The 16,922-nt window shown below is 36.1% G+C and overlaps 1 protein-coding gene across 1 annotated transcript in view; it reads left to right on the top strand.

Moving 5' to 3' along the window:
* Positions 1-14,377, top strand: part of LOC140245783 (5'-nucleotidase domain-containing protein 1-like) — a 215,835-nt gene extending 201,458 nt beyond the window's left edge. The window contains exons 4-11 of the mRNA XM_072325303.1: positions 3,435-3,517; positions 5,604-5,688; positions 7,747-7,921; positions 9,678-9,775; positions 10,591-10,709; positions 11,386-11,547; positions 12,207-12,435; positions 14,222-14,377. Of these exons, the coding sequence (XP_072181404.1) occupies positions 3,435-3,517; positions 5,604-5,688; positions 7,747-7,921; positions 9,678-9,775; positions 10,591-10,709; positions 11,386-11,547; positions 12,207-12,435; positions 14,222-14,316 (1,046 nt within the window). The 3' untranslated portion in view covers positions 14,317-14,377. The remainder of the gene's footprint in view (positions 1-3,434; positions 3,518-5,603; positions 5,689-7,746; positions 7,922-9,677; positions 9,776-10,590; positions 10,710-11,385; positions 11,548-12,206; positions 12,436-14,221) is intronic.
* Positions 14,378-16,922: the final 2,545 nt, after the last annotated feature.

The following is a 16,922-nucleotide window of genomic DNA, read 5'->3' as shown; positions in this document are numbered from 1 at the left end:
TTTAGCTTTAAAGTTTTGCGAGATATTCAGAAACCACTCTATGAGATGTCAAAGAGCATGCAGTTCTAAGGGGTATCAAAAGTTTATTTGATGAAAATCGTTTTTGAAATGGCTGAGATATCCAAAAACAAGGTGAAACAAAGAGATCCTAAAAAAAGTGTGGCCTGTCGCCTTTTATCATTATCATTTTTTTGGATATCTCAGACATTTGAAAACCAATTTTCATGCTTTTTCATATTTCATATGAGGTTTTTCATTATCTCACTTAGGAATGTCCAAAACATGAATCCCCAACTCAACCAGAACTGTACAGTCCCTTTAAACTGGAGATGATCTTACATGGACCCCCTAGCAAACTGGAGACTTAGATTCCACTAACATGCTCATAATATGCGCATGTAGCACACATCATGAGTGCAATGTCCTGTACAGGTTGGGTCGCTATAGATGTTTTCTTGGGCTATCTTAGTCTCCTTTTTTTAATTTAAAACAAACTAATTGAGGTAAAACTGCTAGAATGGGAGTAAGTACATCTTTAGACAAAACACATATCCAGGGTGGGAGAAATTCAAACTCTAACATGAACTTTTTTTCAAAAAATGGCTTCAAAGCAGGAGATCTCCAGCCAAAAGCAAGAGTTTGAGTCTTATTATGTTACATGTACTTTTTATTGAACTTCTGTGTTTTAATGCCTTGTCTCCTTCATGCTTGAAAGTCCTGTTTACCTTTGGGAGCAGTGAGTTTAAAAGTGTTCATGCTATCACATTTGATGCATATGCATAGGTTTGTTGCACCACAAAACATCCTACCATACAACATTTTTGCAATAAAGCCTAAAATATATGAAAAGGAGATATCAGTATTTTTCTCAATAAACCGTAACTGTAGACGGTTTAGTCTGGACTCATTTTTATTCATTACTGTTGTTCACATTTTGTAGATTTACTTAACACCGAATTTACTGATTAAATTTTTTACAGTGGTTGTTTCTATCCCTAACTCATGTTTTAGAACCATTTTAAAGCACTAATGCTGGGTTTTGTTTCATCTGCAAATGGTAAATAATGCCTTTGACTGCCTTTGGACTTCAAAGCTCATTTTTCTCAGACTTTGTTTGTATGATGGCCACCTTTCATACCACTTCTGTGGTAGGTCAGTTGAACTGATTGAGACAAATTCTTCATCAATATAAGAAGCTTAGAGTCAGGTGATGTGAGGATTTCCACTGTCAGGAAATGAATTACTCATCAGGAGTTTATGGTTTCAGGATTGTTTTTGCAACATACTTCATACTATTACCACATTACTATATTAGATTACTATATTACACTGACTATATAGCATGCTGTAATATTATTTTACTATATAGTAGCTTAGACTTGCTCGCCAATGGCAAAAGAAAAAGTGTGGGGAAAAAAGTTATATGTGTATGATATATCCACATGTTTAAAGTAACAAGAACCAGCTCCTGTAATTCATTACTATCATCATTGCATTAACGTAAAGACTTCTATACCATGAACTGTTATTGCCTGTAATGAGGTGAAGTGATGATCAATTAAGAAAAATAAGATCCACTTTTCAATTAAACTTTAATAGGCATAGTGCAAACTTAAGAGTAAGAACTACAACAGTAGAGATAAAGGTGAATAATTTAATTGGGCCTTATTCTATGACTGGTTTAGGTGAAAAAGAAATTATATTTCTTCTAAAATGTCTGCAGTTGCTACAATGCAGAATGTGTCTTTTACTACGTATAACATTTGGGTCAACTTTTTCTCTTTTTTTTGGTAAAATGCAGTTATGAATAAGTAGAATGGTTTAATCATTACATTGAATTCTTCCCTAAATGCACGTTTGTCTGCACAAATCGTGAGCTTTATGCACTGATTCAGTAAATGTAGAAAAAAAAGAATATGTACTCACCCATTTTGCCAAGTTTCTTGCTTTCTTGTCAGTGCCTCACCTATACAATTATACCTGTTTACCCGCATGTCTGTACGGAATGTCTTGCACTTGGTAGATGCCATAATGGGGAATCCCCTAAGTCTGAACCCTGACCTGGGCCCTGTTTCATAAAGCTGTTCGTATCGTTGTGCATGACGTTATGAATGACTTGAATATGGCAAGCCAAGTGGGTTTCCTAATCAATGTTAATGTCATCAGCTAAAAAGTTGAAATATGCAGAATAGATGATACTGTTTGATTATTCTTACGTGTTAACACATGTTTTTAGTTGAAAGTGCCCTGATGTACATGTAGATTAAACATTGACATCCACGTTTGTACAGCCATATTTTGTGAAAATGTAAGGAACAAAAGATGAGCACACATATTGGCACTTCATATTCCAGTCGCTCCTAAAGTCACGCATGAATTTATGAAACAGCTTTGTGAAACAAGGCCTTGAACAATTTTGATCAAGTGATCCATGCACGTCACATGGGAGCTGTATGAGGAGACTTGGAATACCAAGCAAAGCAAACTGAATGCATCATGCGTTGCTACAAGATAGATGTTTGCAAGATAAAAGTTAGAGTATTATCTGACTATAGTGTGCTCTTTTGTGTTTTTGCGATGTACATTTAGTGTAGTGAGTGATTTGCACTGTAGTGTGGAGACAAGTCTGCCTCCCTTTCCTAATGAACAAAAGAGTACATAGCATGTGAAAGATTTAAGTTAGCAGAGTGTTTATGGCTAATGTACTAATGAAAAACATTACCATTTGTTGTAACAATTATTTCTCTGAATTACTACTTTCAGAGGAGTCTATAATCAGCTTTTCAATTTGAATCATTACTTTTGTTAGCATGATTCCCATGATGGATGGCATAAATCAACAAAATTGTTGTTGGTGGAAATGGTCCTGTCTGATTTGTTAGAAAATTTATATAAATTGTATATTACAACTTGACACAAACTTTGTTCTCTTGTGGTCCGTTCAGGCCACTTAAGGCTTTGAATTTGAAAATTTTGTTCTTCAAAAAAAAAAAAAATAGGTTGGTTCAAAAGAAAAGGAAAATAATACAGTCCTCCTTGAATCTTTGTTACCCAATCCAGCCATCAAAAGATAAACTGACATCAATTTCTAATGGCTCCCAGTACTAAGATACTGTTAAAGTTGAGCCTTTTGAAATCTATATACAATTTATTTAAAATACAGATATATTTTGGTCCTAATGTTGGCAGCCATGATGTATTGATCTTGTTGAAGTTTGTCCTCAGTGGTAATCACATGGAAAAGAAAATGTCTATTATAGTATTAATATTTTATGGGTAAGTTATGAATGATGATGTAACTTCATTGTGAAGTATTCACAATGGTCCTTACCTGTTTGTCTTTGGCTGCAGCAAACTTGCGACGAAGTAGTCATTATCAATTAGAAGATCTCTCATTGGTTCTACTTTCTTTCCTGTCAAATCTCTCACTGCAGGTAGCTTCCGTTACTTTGAGAACTACTTTGATATGCCAGGATGTGTGGTTTGTGCCAGGATTGTGGACATCATTGACAAAGAGGTAATCCTTGATGAATTGATTGTTGCCAGCATTGTTTCAATGTTTTATTGGGGCTTTAAATGTGATATATGATGCAAACTTTGTTTCTTTTTTTTTTTACTGCTGATCAGGCTAACATGACAATACAACAATATTGCTTTTAACTTGTCAAGTTCTTCAGGGCATTCAGAGAAAATAGAAATTACACTCCAACAGCAGTGATTTCAAATTTTGATGTTTGTATAGTAGTTTCATGAATAATATGTCAGGATATGCCAGGATAATATGCCAGAATATGTCAGGATAATATACCAGAATATGCCAGAATATGTCAGGATAATATACCAGAATATGTCAGGATAATATGCCAGGATATGCTAGGATGTATGTTTTGTGCCAGGATTGTGGAAATCATTGACAAAGTTGATGAATCAATACCCGCCAGCATTTTTTCAATGTTTTATTGGGGCTTTAAATGTAATATATGATGTGAAGATTTTTTGGGTTTTTTTTTTTTGGTTTTGTTTTTTGTATTGCTGATCTAGCTAACATAACAATATGACAATATTATTTTTAACTTGTCAAGTTCTTCAAGGCATTCAGAGAAAATAGAAATTACACTTCAACAGTGGTGATTACAAATTTGAATGTTTGTATGCAATTTGTATGTAGTTTCATGAATAATAGAATCTGTTAAAGCCGGTCTGCACTAGCCATTATTTTGATGCCAGAACTTTTTTTTTTGTAAAGAGCGCCATCTATCAAAACTTCCGGTGGCCGGGTGACATCCACAGAACTCTAGTTCTGTGGTTACATCGTTATTTTATACTGTGGCTGATCGCCGCCTGCCGGTCAGCGCACGATCTCACAGCAGCTGTGCGCAGAGCCGAGAGAACACACACACAAGCAGTGCATAGTATGGTGGGGTACCGAGAGCCCAGCCCGGCCCGCCCGGCGCGGCCTCGATCTTTTGGCCGATTGCGAGGGAACGGGTTACTTGTCGCGAGAGAGATCCACGACAATCCACTCACTCAGCTCAATGACCTACTCGCTATACACCAGCGCAGCTCGCATCTCCTCCCACTGGATCCAGCATTTACCAAGTCATATCCGCGACATAATCGCAGATTGAAGTTCGACACAATGATCAGAATAAACGATCTGAGTGTGGAAGACAGTGTTTGAAAGCACCGAACAGATCGCGAAGTGATAAGTGACAATGTATAATGGCACGTACATGTACCATGGTACTATGGTACGTGGTGTACATATACCTATACGTATGCACTGAACTGCGCAAGATAATGTGGGATCGAAGCGAGCCGCTGCGCTGCTAGGCCATCCCCTACGTTTACGGGAACCTGGTGATCTGTGTGTTAAGTCTATGGGGATATCAGAATTCAGCATGGAACGGGTTAATTGCTGCACGCCGCTCGGCATTATGGGAGAAATGCTGGGCACCACAGAGAAAAATTAGCCTTATGATGGCACTAGACATGTTTCTTTCCAATGCAGACCCACTTTAAATGTGAATAAAGAAGGCAAATAAAATCTAATTGATTTTGAATTCATGGAGGTACATGCACCATGTTATTTACTCTTAACTCCTCGACACATAGCAACAACATTGATATGAATTTTTGGAAACTTAAAATTTAAGTAAGGTATTTAAGCAAATGTAAGTTTTAAAGAATCCACCTTTACCACAGAAAAGAATGCTAACTGTAGAAATGTTTTGGAGTGTGCAGTATAATGCACTTTATATAGATATCACCTATTGATTGGTGATCAGGTGTTGCAGGCAAAAAAAAAAAGAAAGAAAAAGAACAACATCATTATTCCACATTATGATACCTCATTGCATTATGAAATGTGATATCCTCAATATTCAATGATTTGCCTCAACAGTTTTACTAAGTTAGGAGTTCTGTATGTTGGTCAAACCATCAGTATCAGTTGATGTACAAGTGTATGTCAATCACCACACATGTAGGAAGTTTTCATTTTGTTTAAATTTATTGTCTCTGTTGATTTCATTCAAGCGTTAACAATTCTAGGGAAACTCCCTATTTGATCATTAAGTTCTTTCTTGCTTTGTCTTTGACAGGCTGGTAAAAGGCAAGATGAGTACAATTTTCTCCCTGATGTGATGGATTCTTTTGTCCAGGTGTACCAGAGGGAAAACTTTGCCGGTATGTAAAACACCTATCTTTTATCTCTCCTTCTCTCTCCCTCTCGCTTTCTCAGTTTATGTAATCGTGCATCACAAAACAAATAAGTCACACCCCTTCACTTTATGTGAGGACTCAAAAAAGGTGAAATGGTTCGGCCAAGTCAATCTTGACTTTTTTTATATTTATTAAAAGAACTATCCTTCTTCTACATTATTCTTCAGTTATGGATCTTAACAGTGTGAACGTGTGTTTTTAGCAGTTTTTCTACAACACTTTTTTTGGGGATAGTAGAAGGATCAGGAATGTCTTAGAGGCCACTTTTCATTTCTTGAAATCCTTTGCACACTGTTTACTTCCAAGTCTAATAACTTTTGAAAGGATGACACTACTGCTATGAAAGTTAGCATTAATCATGGGGAGAATTTGTTAATAGAACATACTCAATTTCAGCTTAATCTGATAATCCCTTCATTGTTGTTGCTCCAAGGGTTTACATCCTGTGTTTTGTCCCTTTCTGGCACAGCTACACTAGACCCTGTACTTCAGAGCCTCTTTTCTCAGTTTCTTTCCAGTATTTAAGTAGGTTAGGGCAGTCCATTTGAATTGAATTATACATCATTTTAAAGATAGAATCTGTTCTTTCAGAATCTGTCCTTAACTAAAAATCCACATCTGGCAATTTTTTTGTTTTTATTTTGTGATGCAGGGTCACTTATATATACACATACAGATATGTATTCATAGAGAGAGAGAGAGAGAAAGAGAGGGGGGGGGGGAGAGAACGAAAGAGAGATACCAAAGTCTTACCTACATATATGCTTTGTGTATGTATTTTTGTATTTGCGTCTTTAATTATGTATATATGTGACCGTGCATCACAAAATGAACACAAAGTCACAGCCTTTGATTTTGTGTGAGGACCTCAAAAGGGTGAAAGAGGTCAACCAAGTCAATCTTGAGTTTTTCATACTTTCTGAAAGAGCCATTCTTCATCTACATTATTCATAAGTTTGGGGTCATAAAACGAACAACCCCTTGTACAACCCCTTTTTTGTAGAGTAGTGTGATATGTCTTCAGACTTCCCTTTTCATTTCTTTAAAATCCTTTACACACCTTTTAGTTTCAACTCAAATAACTTTTGAATAGATAGTGCTACCATCCTGAAAGTTGGCATTTATTATGGACAGAATGTGTTAATTGAGCCTGCCTAATTTCAGCTTAAACTGGTAATCCCTTCATTGTTGTTGCTACTGCGTTTTACATCCATTTTTTTTTCTTGCCCCAATCATAGCACAGCCAGCACGGTTTCTAAAGATTTAAGCGCTTGAATAATTTATACCCTTTACTTCAGAGCCTCTTTTCTCAGTTCATACCCTTCTAGAGTGTGTGCTTTCTTTCCAAGATTTAGATAAATTAAGAGAGTCCATTTGAACTGAGTTATACATCATTATAAAGCTTAGAATCTGCTCGTCCAACATCTGCCCTTAATTAAAATCCATGTCTGGCGACTTTTTGTTGGTTTTGTGATGCAGGGTCACATATGCAAATTCCTATGTGTTTTTTTGTTGGTTTTTGTTATTTTATTTTGTCTCCTGAGATGTGAGGTCATTTATTCCATTGAGCATGCTGTTTATGTATGGAAAGTAATTAAGTTTGCAAAAATACTGCACAGCATGAATTGTTCCAGTTCCTGGATATAATTGTTTTATGAAGGCTTCGAAAAACTTGTTGTGTATAGAGCTTATTAGGATTTGTGTACTTGTGTGTCTGTGTGTGTGTGTGTGTGTGTGTGTGTGTATTTGTCTTTTCTTTGGGTTATATGATATAAACCTTGTAGGGAGGATGAGATTCTAGTGAAAATTATTATAATATGTGCAATTCATATATTAATACTCTGTATGCTTTCATCATAGCAACTGCAATGTCAATTATGAATCTCAATACAATTCTGAAACTGTTATCTTCTCTTGGATTTAACAATTCCCAAGATCAGTGTATACAGTAGGTGAAATGACAATAATCAAAATGTTTCATAGAGCTTTGTATGACACTGGTTTATTCCTTTCACTCAATAGATGACAAGGGAGGCTACTTTCCGACATACAAAGCCAACCCTTTGGAGTACATAGAGCCATGTGGTGAGGCGGTGAGGGGGTGGTTCATACGTCTCAGGGAAGCAGGCAAAGTCACGTTCCTCCTCACCAGCTCACATGTGGACTACTCAGAATCACTCTTGGAGAACATCTTAGGGTGAGGATCATTAAGAGAATGTTTGCCATTTCTTGAGATAGTGAATTTAAATCACAGCAGAGTGACACTCCTTTGATTCAGAGGAAATATTATCTATTGAGAATGCTTTGGCCATCTCAAAAAAAAAAGTTAGTTGAGAAGGTTACTTCAGTGGGTACTTGCCAGTCTTATTCTTGATTAATACAGATACACCACCCATATACATGACATCATAACTATAGACTGTCATCTTAGAATTTCATAGCTAATAGATGTAAGTTGTTCACAGAATGTATAAACTCAATAGATTTCATTTTATCAATTATCAATTGGTATTCTTTTCAAAGAACACCATTGCCTAGAGATACTTGATTGATTGATTTTTTTTATTTTTTTATATTAGAGTACAGTGTAGATAATCAAAAGTCTTTCTTAGCCTGGTGCTCCAGTCCTAAAGTGTCTGATGATATCTCCAGTTTTAACTAATATAGCATGAAATCAAGGACTTGTAGTGCCTACATTGTGATTCCATAATAAATGTCACAGGCACATCCTGTGCAAATTTGGGGCAAATTATTTGTACAGGGCCCCATCTTTCTCTCTCTCTCTCTCTCTCTCTTCCTTCTTTAAACCACAACAACATCCTGCCCAAGTAAAATGGCATTAATATTTGTCCTTTGCCTTTAACCTTTCACCATTTGTTTGGCTTTCAAAACATTGTTGGAGTTTGGATTTGAGACATTTGGTAGTAGAGGTAACAAACTTCTGATTTCTTAGAAAAACTTCAATTAGACGCAAATATTTTACCAAGATCAATCATATTATTATTTGAACTCTGTCTTGGAATGAGGAGTTTCCACATTCTGTCAGTAGACATGTTCCATGTGGGTTTATCACATAACTTGATGCACATTGTAGCCTTTGATTCATGATTGTATAGGCACTTGTGTTATGAGTAGGTCCAAATTCCATCATAAAAGACATCAAGAAAATTGGTGTTTGTCTTCATCTTAGTGGATAGACTGCTCTTTGATGCACTTTACCTCCACATACTGTTGTCTGTGTAGAGTAGCAGCACTTAACTAAACCAATCATGTAGGTGTTTCTAGAAAATTTACCATGATGTTATGTGCTTATGATTACATAGTATTTTAATGCAGTTTGCCGTTGAAAGTGCTATTGTGAATTGTTCATATTACTAATCAATGCATGTATCAAGAAATGCATGCATTCTTTATATCAAAATATTATGATTTGAATCTTCAACACAAAGCATTTAAGTTATCAACCTTTTAATTTTTCAATGCATGTTGATTTTCTTTTCTTTAGCACAATCCAAACTTCTTTTTTAAGCAGTTTCTATAGTTATTAAGTCTCGTCAGTGACTGAATTAGGGTAACTTTGTGATTAGTCCTACCTACATGAGTGTGTTAATTAGATTGGATGGAGGGCTTCCCAAGTTTTCTTTTTTTCATCAGTGATAATTTTTCTTAGATCTGACATTCAATTTGTTGAAGAAAAAGAGTCCTAACATGTGTCAGTAATTTATGTAGGTACCACAACATTGCATTATTGGATTGTTCTTTGGGTGCATGTGTCCATGAGGTTCAAGTCCAGTAGAAAGGCAAATTTTGAACTATCCGGCACTCATATTATATTACATTTGTTATGTAAGAATCAGTCTATCATGCTGGAATGTGCAGTATTCCTTGACCTCACTTTTCTTTTTAGATTCAAACATTTTAATTGTTTTTCATTACTTTTATCATTCCAACAGCAAAGACTGGAAAGACATCTTTGATATATGTATGATGTATGCTAGGAAACCAGGGTACTTTACAAAGGATCCGTCAGAAAGACCATTTTTCACCATAGGTGAGTTGTTGTTTTAATGCTCATTGCAGTAATATCAGTATGAATTATATCTATCCAATGGCTGTCATCTCTTTCATGAAATTAATCTAATCAAAGGGTTAATCGAAGATTTTAATGCAGGTTACAGGTTGTAGATACCTTTAATATTTAATTTGCTTTTGTAACTGTTACTAAACTCTTGAATTTGTGACACCAGAAAATATTTTCTTCTTCAGCTTATTATCCAGTATCTTATGAAGACTTTTTTTCTAACTTAAGTATAAAAGTCGACTTAAATACTGGCTGGAGTTTTGTGGCTATCTAAAAAGAAAAGAATGGCTGCTGACAAAGCAGCTACCAAAATTGGTTGACAATAGTCAAACCATGTAGATCCAGAGAAACAGTGGCATTGCTCTTGAATCAAGATCAAAATGGTTGTGCAATTAGCTCAGTTACATGTGCCTGGACTTTAGTAATAACTTCTCTCAAGACATTCCTCTTCAACTCAACATTAATTCTCTTAATGTATACATTTCAATTATGGTTATTAGTGTTGTTAGCAATGCTCAATAAATTCACTGAACTTTAGTTCAATAAATTCTCTTTGATAGGAAAGCCTGGTTTTAAAAGTAGATAAAAATATGTCTAGAGATGATTCAAATTCAAGAAATTCTTCCAGCAATATTTTGTTACCATGGCTACAACTATGTTGATTTAGGGGAAATTTGTCAATCAGTTGCAATCTGGAGATGACATTTGCTGACATAATGATATGCTCACAAGTGAGTTTAATGAATGTGTCTGTGTCAACTTCTGTCTCATACAACACATTGTAGTTGACAACAAGGAGGGGAAAGAAGTGACTACATTGGAGTCAGGTGGTAAATATCTTCAGGGAAATGTTCAGGTCTTCCATTCCTACCTCAAGAAAGTTACTGGGAAGGAGAATCCACAGGTATGTATAGTTGGGTGTCCATCCTGGTTTTCCTATGGAGTAATCACCATCAAACTTGAATGTTGCAGTATCAAGCCATTAAAAAGCAGTTTGCTTGTTCAAGGAGTTCTGTTTTTCTTTTAAAAATGAAGGTCACTGTTTCTGGCGAAACAGTAACAATAACGTGACATTATGGTCCCAGATGAACCAAATTCATATCTCATTTGAATGAAAGACTTCACCAATGTAGGAAGAAATCAGTTTCCTAACTTTTAGCCTTTGATACATGTATGTGCCATTGCAGGAGAGTGTTTGCTTAACTTTTCAATCAGATTAATGTTAAGAGATTTTAAAGATAATTATGATCTCCTTTTTCTTAAGGTGGAAGTAGAAAAAATTATTAGCATTATGAAATAGCACACGATGAAAACTTCAGCATAAGCACGTGGGTTTCATTATTCAGTGTTTCGTAAAACAGTGACTACTTGATATGCTGTCTATTACTTAATACAAAGTTTTAAGCAAAACCTTAGTGACAGAGAATGAAAGATGTTTCCATATTTCTTTCATGTCAGAGTCATTTTGTATGATCTCCTCAAAGAGAAAAATGATATTGGTAACTGCATTTCTGGTTTGTTTTATTTTTTATTTCTTGTGGATGAAAAGAATTTTATGCATTTTTTCTCATATATGTTAGGTTGCATACTTTGGCGACAGCGTGAGGTCAGACATTATCCCTCCCAGCTCAGTGGGCTGGTATCCATTCCTCATCCTGGAAGAACTGGAGGCAGAAGGCTTGGAGGAATGGTCTCCTCGTGATGAGACAGATGCACCACAAACTAAGAGGACCAAGATCAGAGTATGGATGCCATGGCTTTTTGATACTTACCTATCAATCACTAGACAATGTGTTCAAAACTTCTTGTCATCAAATCAGTTGCCAATGATCAAAGGTCAAACTTTGGAGGAAGGTTTCTCTTTCCTGTGAATGACTTTAAAACCCTTCAAGCACCACACTTGTAAAAGGAAGGTGTTAAGATGTTCCAACTGCAGAAATGGCAAACTTTGATTTTGTTTGATAATATACATGTATGTAGTAAATATGCAGATTTAATAGATTCCACCCTTCATAAATTAAAATCACTATTAAGAGCCTTTTGTTGTATTTTAAGGTCATTAGACACTACTTTGACTGGTAGAAACTGTTATTAAGAATGTTATTACTAGTATCATTGTGTTATTATTATTATTGTTATTATTATTATCATCATCATCATCGTTGTCGTCGTCATCATCATCAAATAAAGCATTCCAATACAACAGGATAATAAAAAAAAAAACATGCAGATCAAAAAGAAAAAAAAGAGCATTCCCTAATGTGCTTCACCTAGCTACTGGGCAGAAAAAGAGCAATCAAAAATTTTAACTATGGCCCTCATTTCTTGGAAGGTGATGTTGATCTTGCTGTTATGATTTTGATATGTGAGCTAATGCTGCATTATCTATGATTGTGATCAGGGGCCATCGACTACCGAGAAAGAATTCATCACCTCAGGCCAGTGGGGCTCCTTCTTCACTGACCAGACCGACATGGACCTCCCAGAAGGACACGCCCACTCCAATGAGGATGTCCAGGATGGTCCTGGACAAGCAGTGGACAATAGCCACCACAGTCTCAACACCTTGTGGGGATACTTCATCCAGACATACGCCACTACAGCCATTCCTCAGCTGGACTACATAGCAGGTCAGATGTGCTCCTTTCTACACCAGAATGTGTTTGTTTCCTTTCAAATCATACAGTCAGCCCATCATATGATTGAGGGGGACAGATAAATATTTGACATTTCCACTTGTGTGTGATGCAAGTTTCTTTGCATTCTCCACAAAGCTTTGATTATTACATGACATTGCACTCATGTACAATGTAAGTGAAAGTGTGGACTATGGAGGGATTTTCAATATTCAATTGTCATATCTGTTTCATTTCGAGGAAATGAATTGATTTTGTCAAAATATATTTGTCATAAACACTTTCTGCAGTACACTCAGTCCGAAATTGATCCAAACCATTCAGTAGTATAACATAATATTTTGAACGACATGTGTATTTGAAGCTGGAGTCACATATGTGACCCGCTACAACAAAATGGTCCTAAAGTCGCGCTCGGTCGAAGCCGTGAAAATCGAGTTTGAAGTCAGAGCATCAAAATTGGTCAAAACTTACAATTTTCTGAATTTGACATATTATTAGAGTCTCACATGCCTTCTATCATCTGTCGAAATTTTGAAGCGAAATGATGAAAGGAAAGACCAGAAAATAGCGTTTTTCTGGGCCATGTTTTTTGGCGTTTCATCAAAGTAGAATCTGGTTCGAACATTTGGATTGAGCGCCACACATAGGCTCCGCCCCTAACAACGACCAGAGTGATCTCATTGGTCAGTTTGCTGCTTGCCGCTAACTGAAGCGTGACGCTCGCACACTGCACAGTCGAATGGTGCGTGCAGGCAGGATGCACTATGCCCAGCCGCTTCTCCTGGCATCCTGGTCACTGATTGGTCAGTGAGGAGACGGCCGACACTGTGTTTGAATGAGCATTGCGGGGGTTGCTAGGGCTTACCTTCTATTGTCCGGAGGTGAATACTGACTTGCGTGTCCCTTGATCGTGATTGCGTCGCAAGGAGAAATTTTAGGGCGCTTTTCTCGAAACAGTGATTTCCCAGACGTCTCGACATGCTCTCTTTTAAACATTGATATCTCCGCAGCCGATTATTTTTATAAGATGTGTTATATATCAATTTAAAGCAGAAAGATTAGGGAATCGTGTCATGCAATTTTCAAATAATCGACCTCGCCCGACTTTAGGATCATTTTGTTGTAGCGGGTCACATATACAGTAACCTGTTGGAAGTATGGGGCTCAAAGGTATGTGATGACAATACTGCATAGATGCTGTTGATTGGTTAGAATGGTTCTCCTATTCCTTCCCACTGTTCTCTTCTGTAGGCTAAGTATCATGAAATGCTTATTATTTGCAACCGTTCTGTATGGTAATTCATAACACATGTACTGTAATTTTGTCACAGATGTATGTGTAGTGCATGAAAATTGTTGAAATTGTAGAAACTAGATATACACGTAATGAGTATCTTATTATTTGTATATATTATGCTTGATTATATCAATTAACAAAAGAATTGTAAATGATGCCATACAGAGAATAGAATAGATAAATTAAATAAAATCAAATCAAATGCATTCATTAAGTAAAATAGAACCCTTTTTTTACCACCTCGGGGAAACATAATGACCTTTGTAGCATGGGGATTTAGTGCTGACATGTCCTCATAAATTATTGGCTTATTTATTCAAAGCATTGAAGATGATTTTTGTCTCTTTACTATGCAGTTGGTTACAGAAGGAGGCTTGGCTGTACACTATTTGCCCAGAGGGATTTTGAATTGTTCCTCCTATGATTTGTATGATTACTGCATGCTCCTTTTTTTCTGCTCCATTTCGTTATTTCCAACAGATATGCCACTCCAGCATCGATTCCACACCTTTGCTGATCCTGCCAAACCGACTGCAGGCTTCTATCCTCAACCTCCACAATCCCTCAAGAAATAGGGCGCCCTCAATTGTCCACCACCTCAATCATGCTTGCTGTGATTTCTTACTGTATGATATCATGGGTGCATCACGAGTTTTTACATGATGTATTATATATTGGGTATTCCTTGTGTCACTGTCAGCAGCATCTTTGTTGCTTTGATAGAATGTAGGTGGAACAATTTTGTATTCATAGCTGTAAAGCTATGTAAAGAACTGTACATCATGTTCACTGTGGTCGTACTGGATATAATAAAAGCAGAAAAAAAAAAGCCCAGAGTTTAGAACTTTCAGGAAATGAAGGATGAAATTTGTTAATACAAATTAACATGAATTTAGGCCAAGAATGCAGGTTAATGACTTACATAGACTTTTTCGAACAAACTGTTGCCGAGTTGTTACAAGACTATTGCTTTCATGTCAAAAAAGGTAAAATTGTGTGAAGATTTATGTATGGCTATGTGGGAATACATGACTAGCATTGACACCATCACCTTTGTCAATTTGGGGATGTGCCTCTGCTAATAGAATATACCAGAAACTGATTTTAGAAAACATGGGAAATTGTAAAATTCCATATCTTCTCACATTGAGTCTGGTTATGAATAACCTTAACCATTCTGTAAATCTTATTTAACTCTATTCTGAAGGTGTCATAAATATGTAGTGACATGGGGGCTTTCATTTACAACAAACCAGCAATAAGGAGATGCCTTTTACGCAAGATTAGCTGTCAATTACATTTCAAGGAGTACTACATGTTAATCCCTTTCTTTATCAACTGTCACATGTCCTGGCTTGTTTCAATTGGGACAGATTTCCAGTTGAAAATTCCTGTCTTTGAATAATGAGTATATAATCCTTTAGTCTTAGTTGTAATCACCTTGTGTAACTTTATGTCGCATTTGTTGTTATGGAATTGTGATAAAGTTTAACTTATCATGGTGAAGGGAATACACTATGTCTGACTCATCAGCTTTGCCATTATTGCAGAGCACAAGGCAATAAAACAATTGATTCATGGTTAAATTGAAATGACATATTACACATCAGAAATCTCGCCAGGTGTGATCTTATTTTCAACACAGCATGGTGAGAACATAAGTGCTGATGGATGGTGCTGTGGAAGAAGAGTATGGATAAAGCACAAGTCTACCTCTTTTACACATTCAACTGAGCCTCCTCTTCAAACCCAATAGTCCTCAGCAAAAAGTGATTATTTTGTGATATCACTGAGCTCTTTTAAGATGCCTTTTGTAGTGGACCATTGACTTGAGTACATTACTCAGCAGATTTTGATATGACCTCTAATCTTCCATCTTATGGAGATATTTTCATTAAAATGCTAATGTACTTTATATGCAGACTAAAGGTATACACAATTTCAGTAAAATGGAAATTGAAAGTGAATATATTTCTTATCATATTCTGGGTTGAGTGAAAGAGAACACGGAGGTGACAGTAACAAAGTTTTAAAAACTTGCTGAATACATTTTTCAATGAAAGATTATTAGTAGAATGAGATTATGAGGATGCACTATTTACAAGTATGTGTTATGTTTGATCAGGAGTTACTTTTATTGTGGGATTTATAACAATTATGTAATAGTCAACAGTGATTTTTGGGGTCAGGTTTTGACTTCACTTGTGTGAATTTGAAATCCTCAATTTTTTAATACCAAGTGTACATTATTCTGTTTAGTTTGGTAAACTTTCATGTTAGCGTTGGATACAAACAACCATTGTCTGTCTTCACCAAAAAGTGTGCTAGTTCTGAGAAGTTTGTCAAGGTCACAAATACAAGTTTCTAGGAAACCTTCTTGCAGTAACTGTATACATTGTTATTCATCAACAATGGAATGCTCTTGTGTGATGAAAATGCAAGTTGATGTACACTTCACTATGGAAGATTACTTCAGTGTACATGTTTTTAAGTTTACTTGTGAGTCTTTATCCAAAATCTTTCACCAGGACTGCATGTATTGATCCAAATTGAGTTTCCAAATCTATACATTTTTAAGTTTTGTAATCCCTTCATATTTTCAGACAGAGCATGTTCTTCCAACAAATGTAGACGAAACTGGGGGCATTTTAGTGTGGTGCTTGTGTGTCATAGTCTATATTGAGTGAGGTTTGATTAAATGTATATCAAATATATATTTGATGAAACAACAAATTAGAAAACAGATGGTTGTCAGTCTTTTTCATGCATGCATATGGAACTATACTATAGACCATGCATTTGTCTGATCCTGGCAGCGAAAATCATCGAGAGATAAGTACAATGTACATATGAGGAATTTAGATTAACTGGTAACTGGTATGTGGCCGATATGGTGAATTAAGAATCAATATGAATTAAAATATGTGGTTGAAGATTATACGCATCTTGTACTCAGTGTTCTTTTCTACACAGCATGTGAGATGGTATGCTTTACATTAGGTATGATACATTCATTTTATGTTTATATGTCTTTATCTTTACAGATTCAAACAATTTTTGCCATTAGTCGAGTGACATTTTTCATACTTGGAAAAGTTTGTAAGTACATAGTTTTTTTTATGCCTCCGCCACGAAGTGGTGACGGAGGGTTGTCCGTCTGTCCGTCCTTCCGTCTGTCCGT

This window comes from Diadema setosum, unplaced genomic scaffold (assembly GCF_964275005.1).
Source record: "Diadema setosum unplaced genomic scaffold, eeDiaSeto1 scaffold_32, whole genome shotgun sequence".
In the NCBI taxonomy this organism is placed as follows: Eukaryota; Metazoa; Echinodermata; class Echinoidea; order Diadematoida; family Diadematidae; genus Diadema; species Diadema setosum.
The sequence above is the reverse complement of the archived record's forward strand: the minus strand, read 5'-3'. Positions and strand labels throughout refer to the sequence as shown.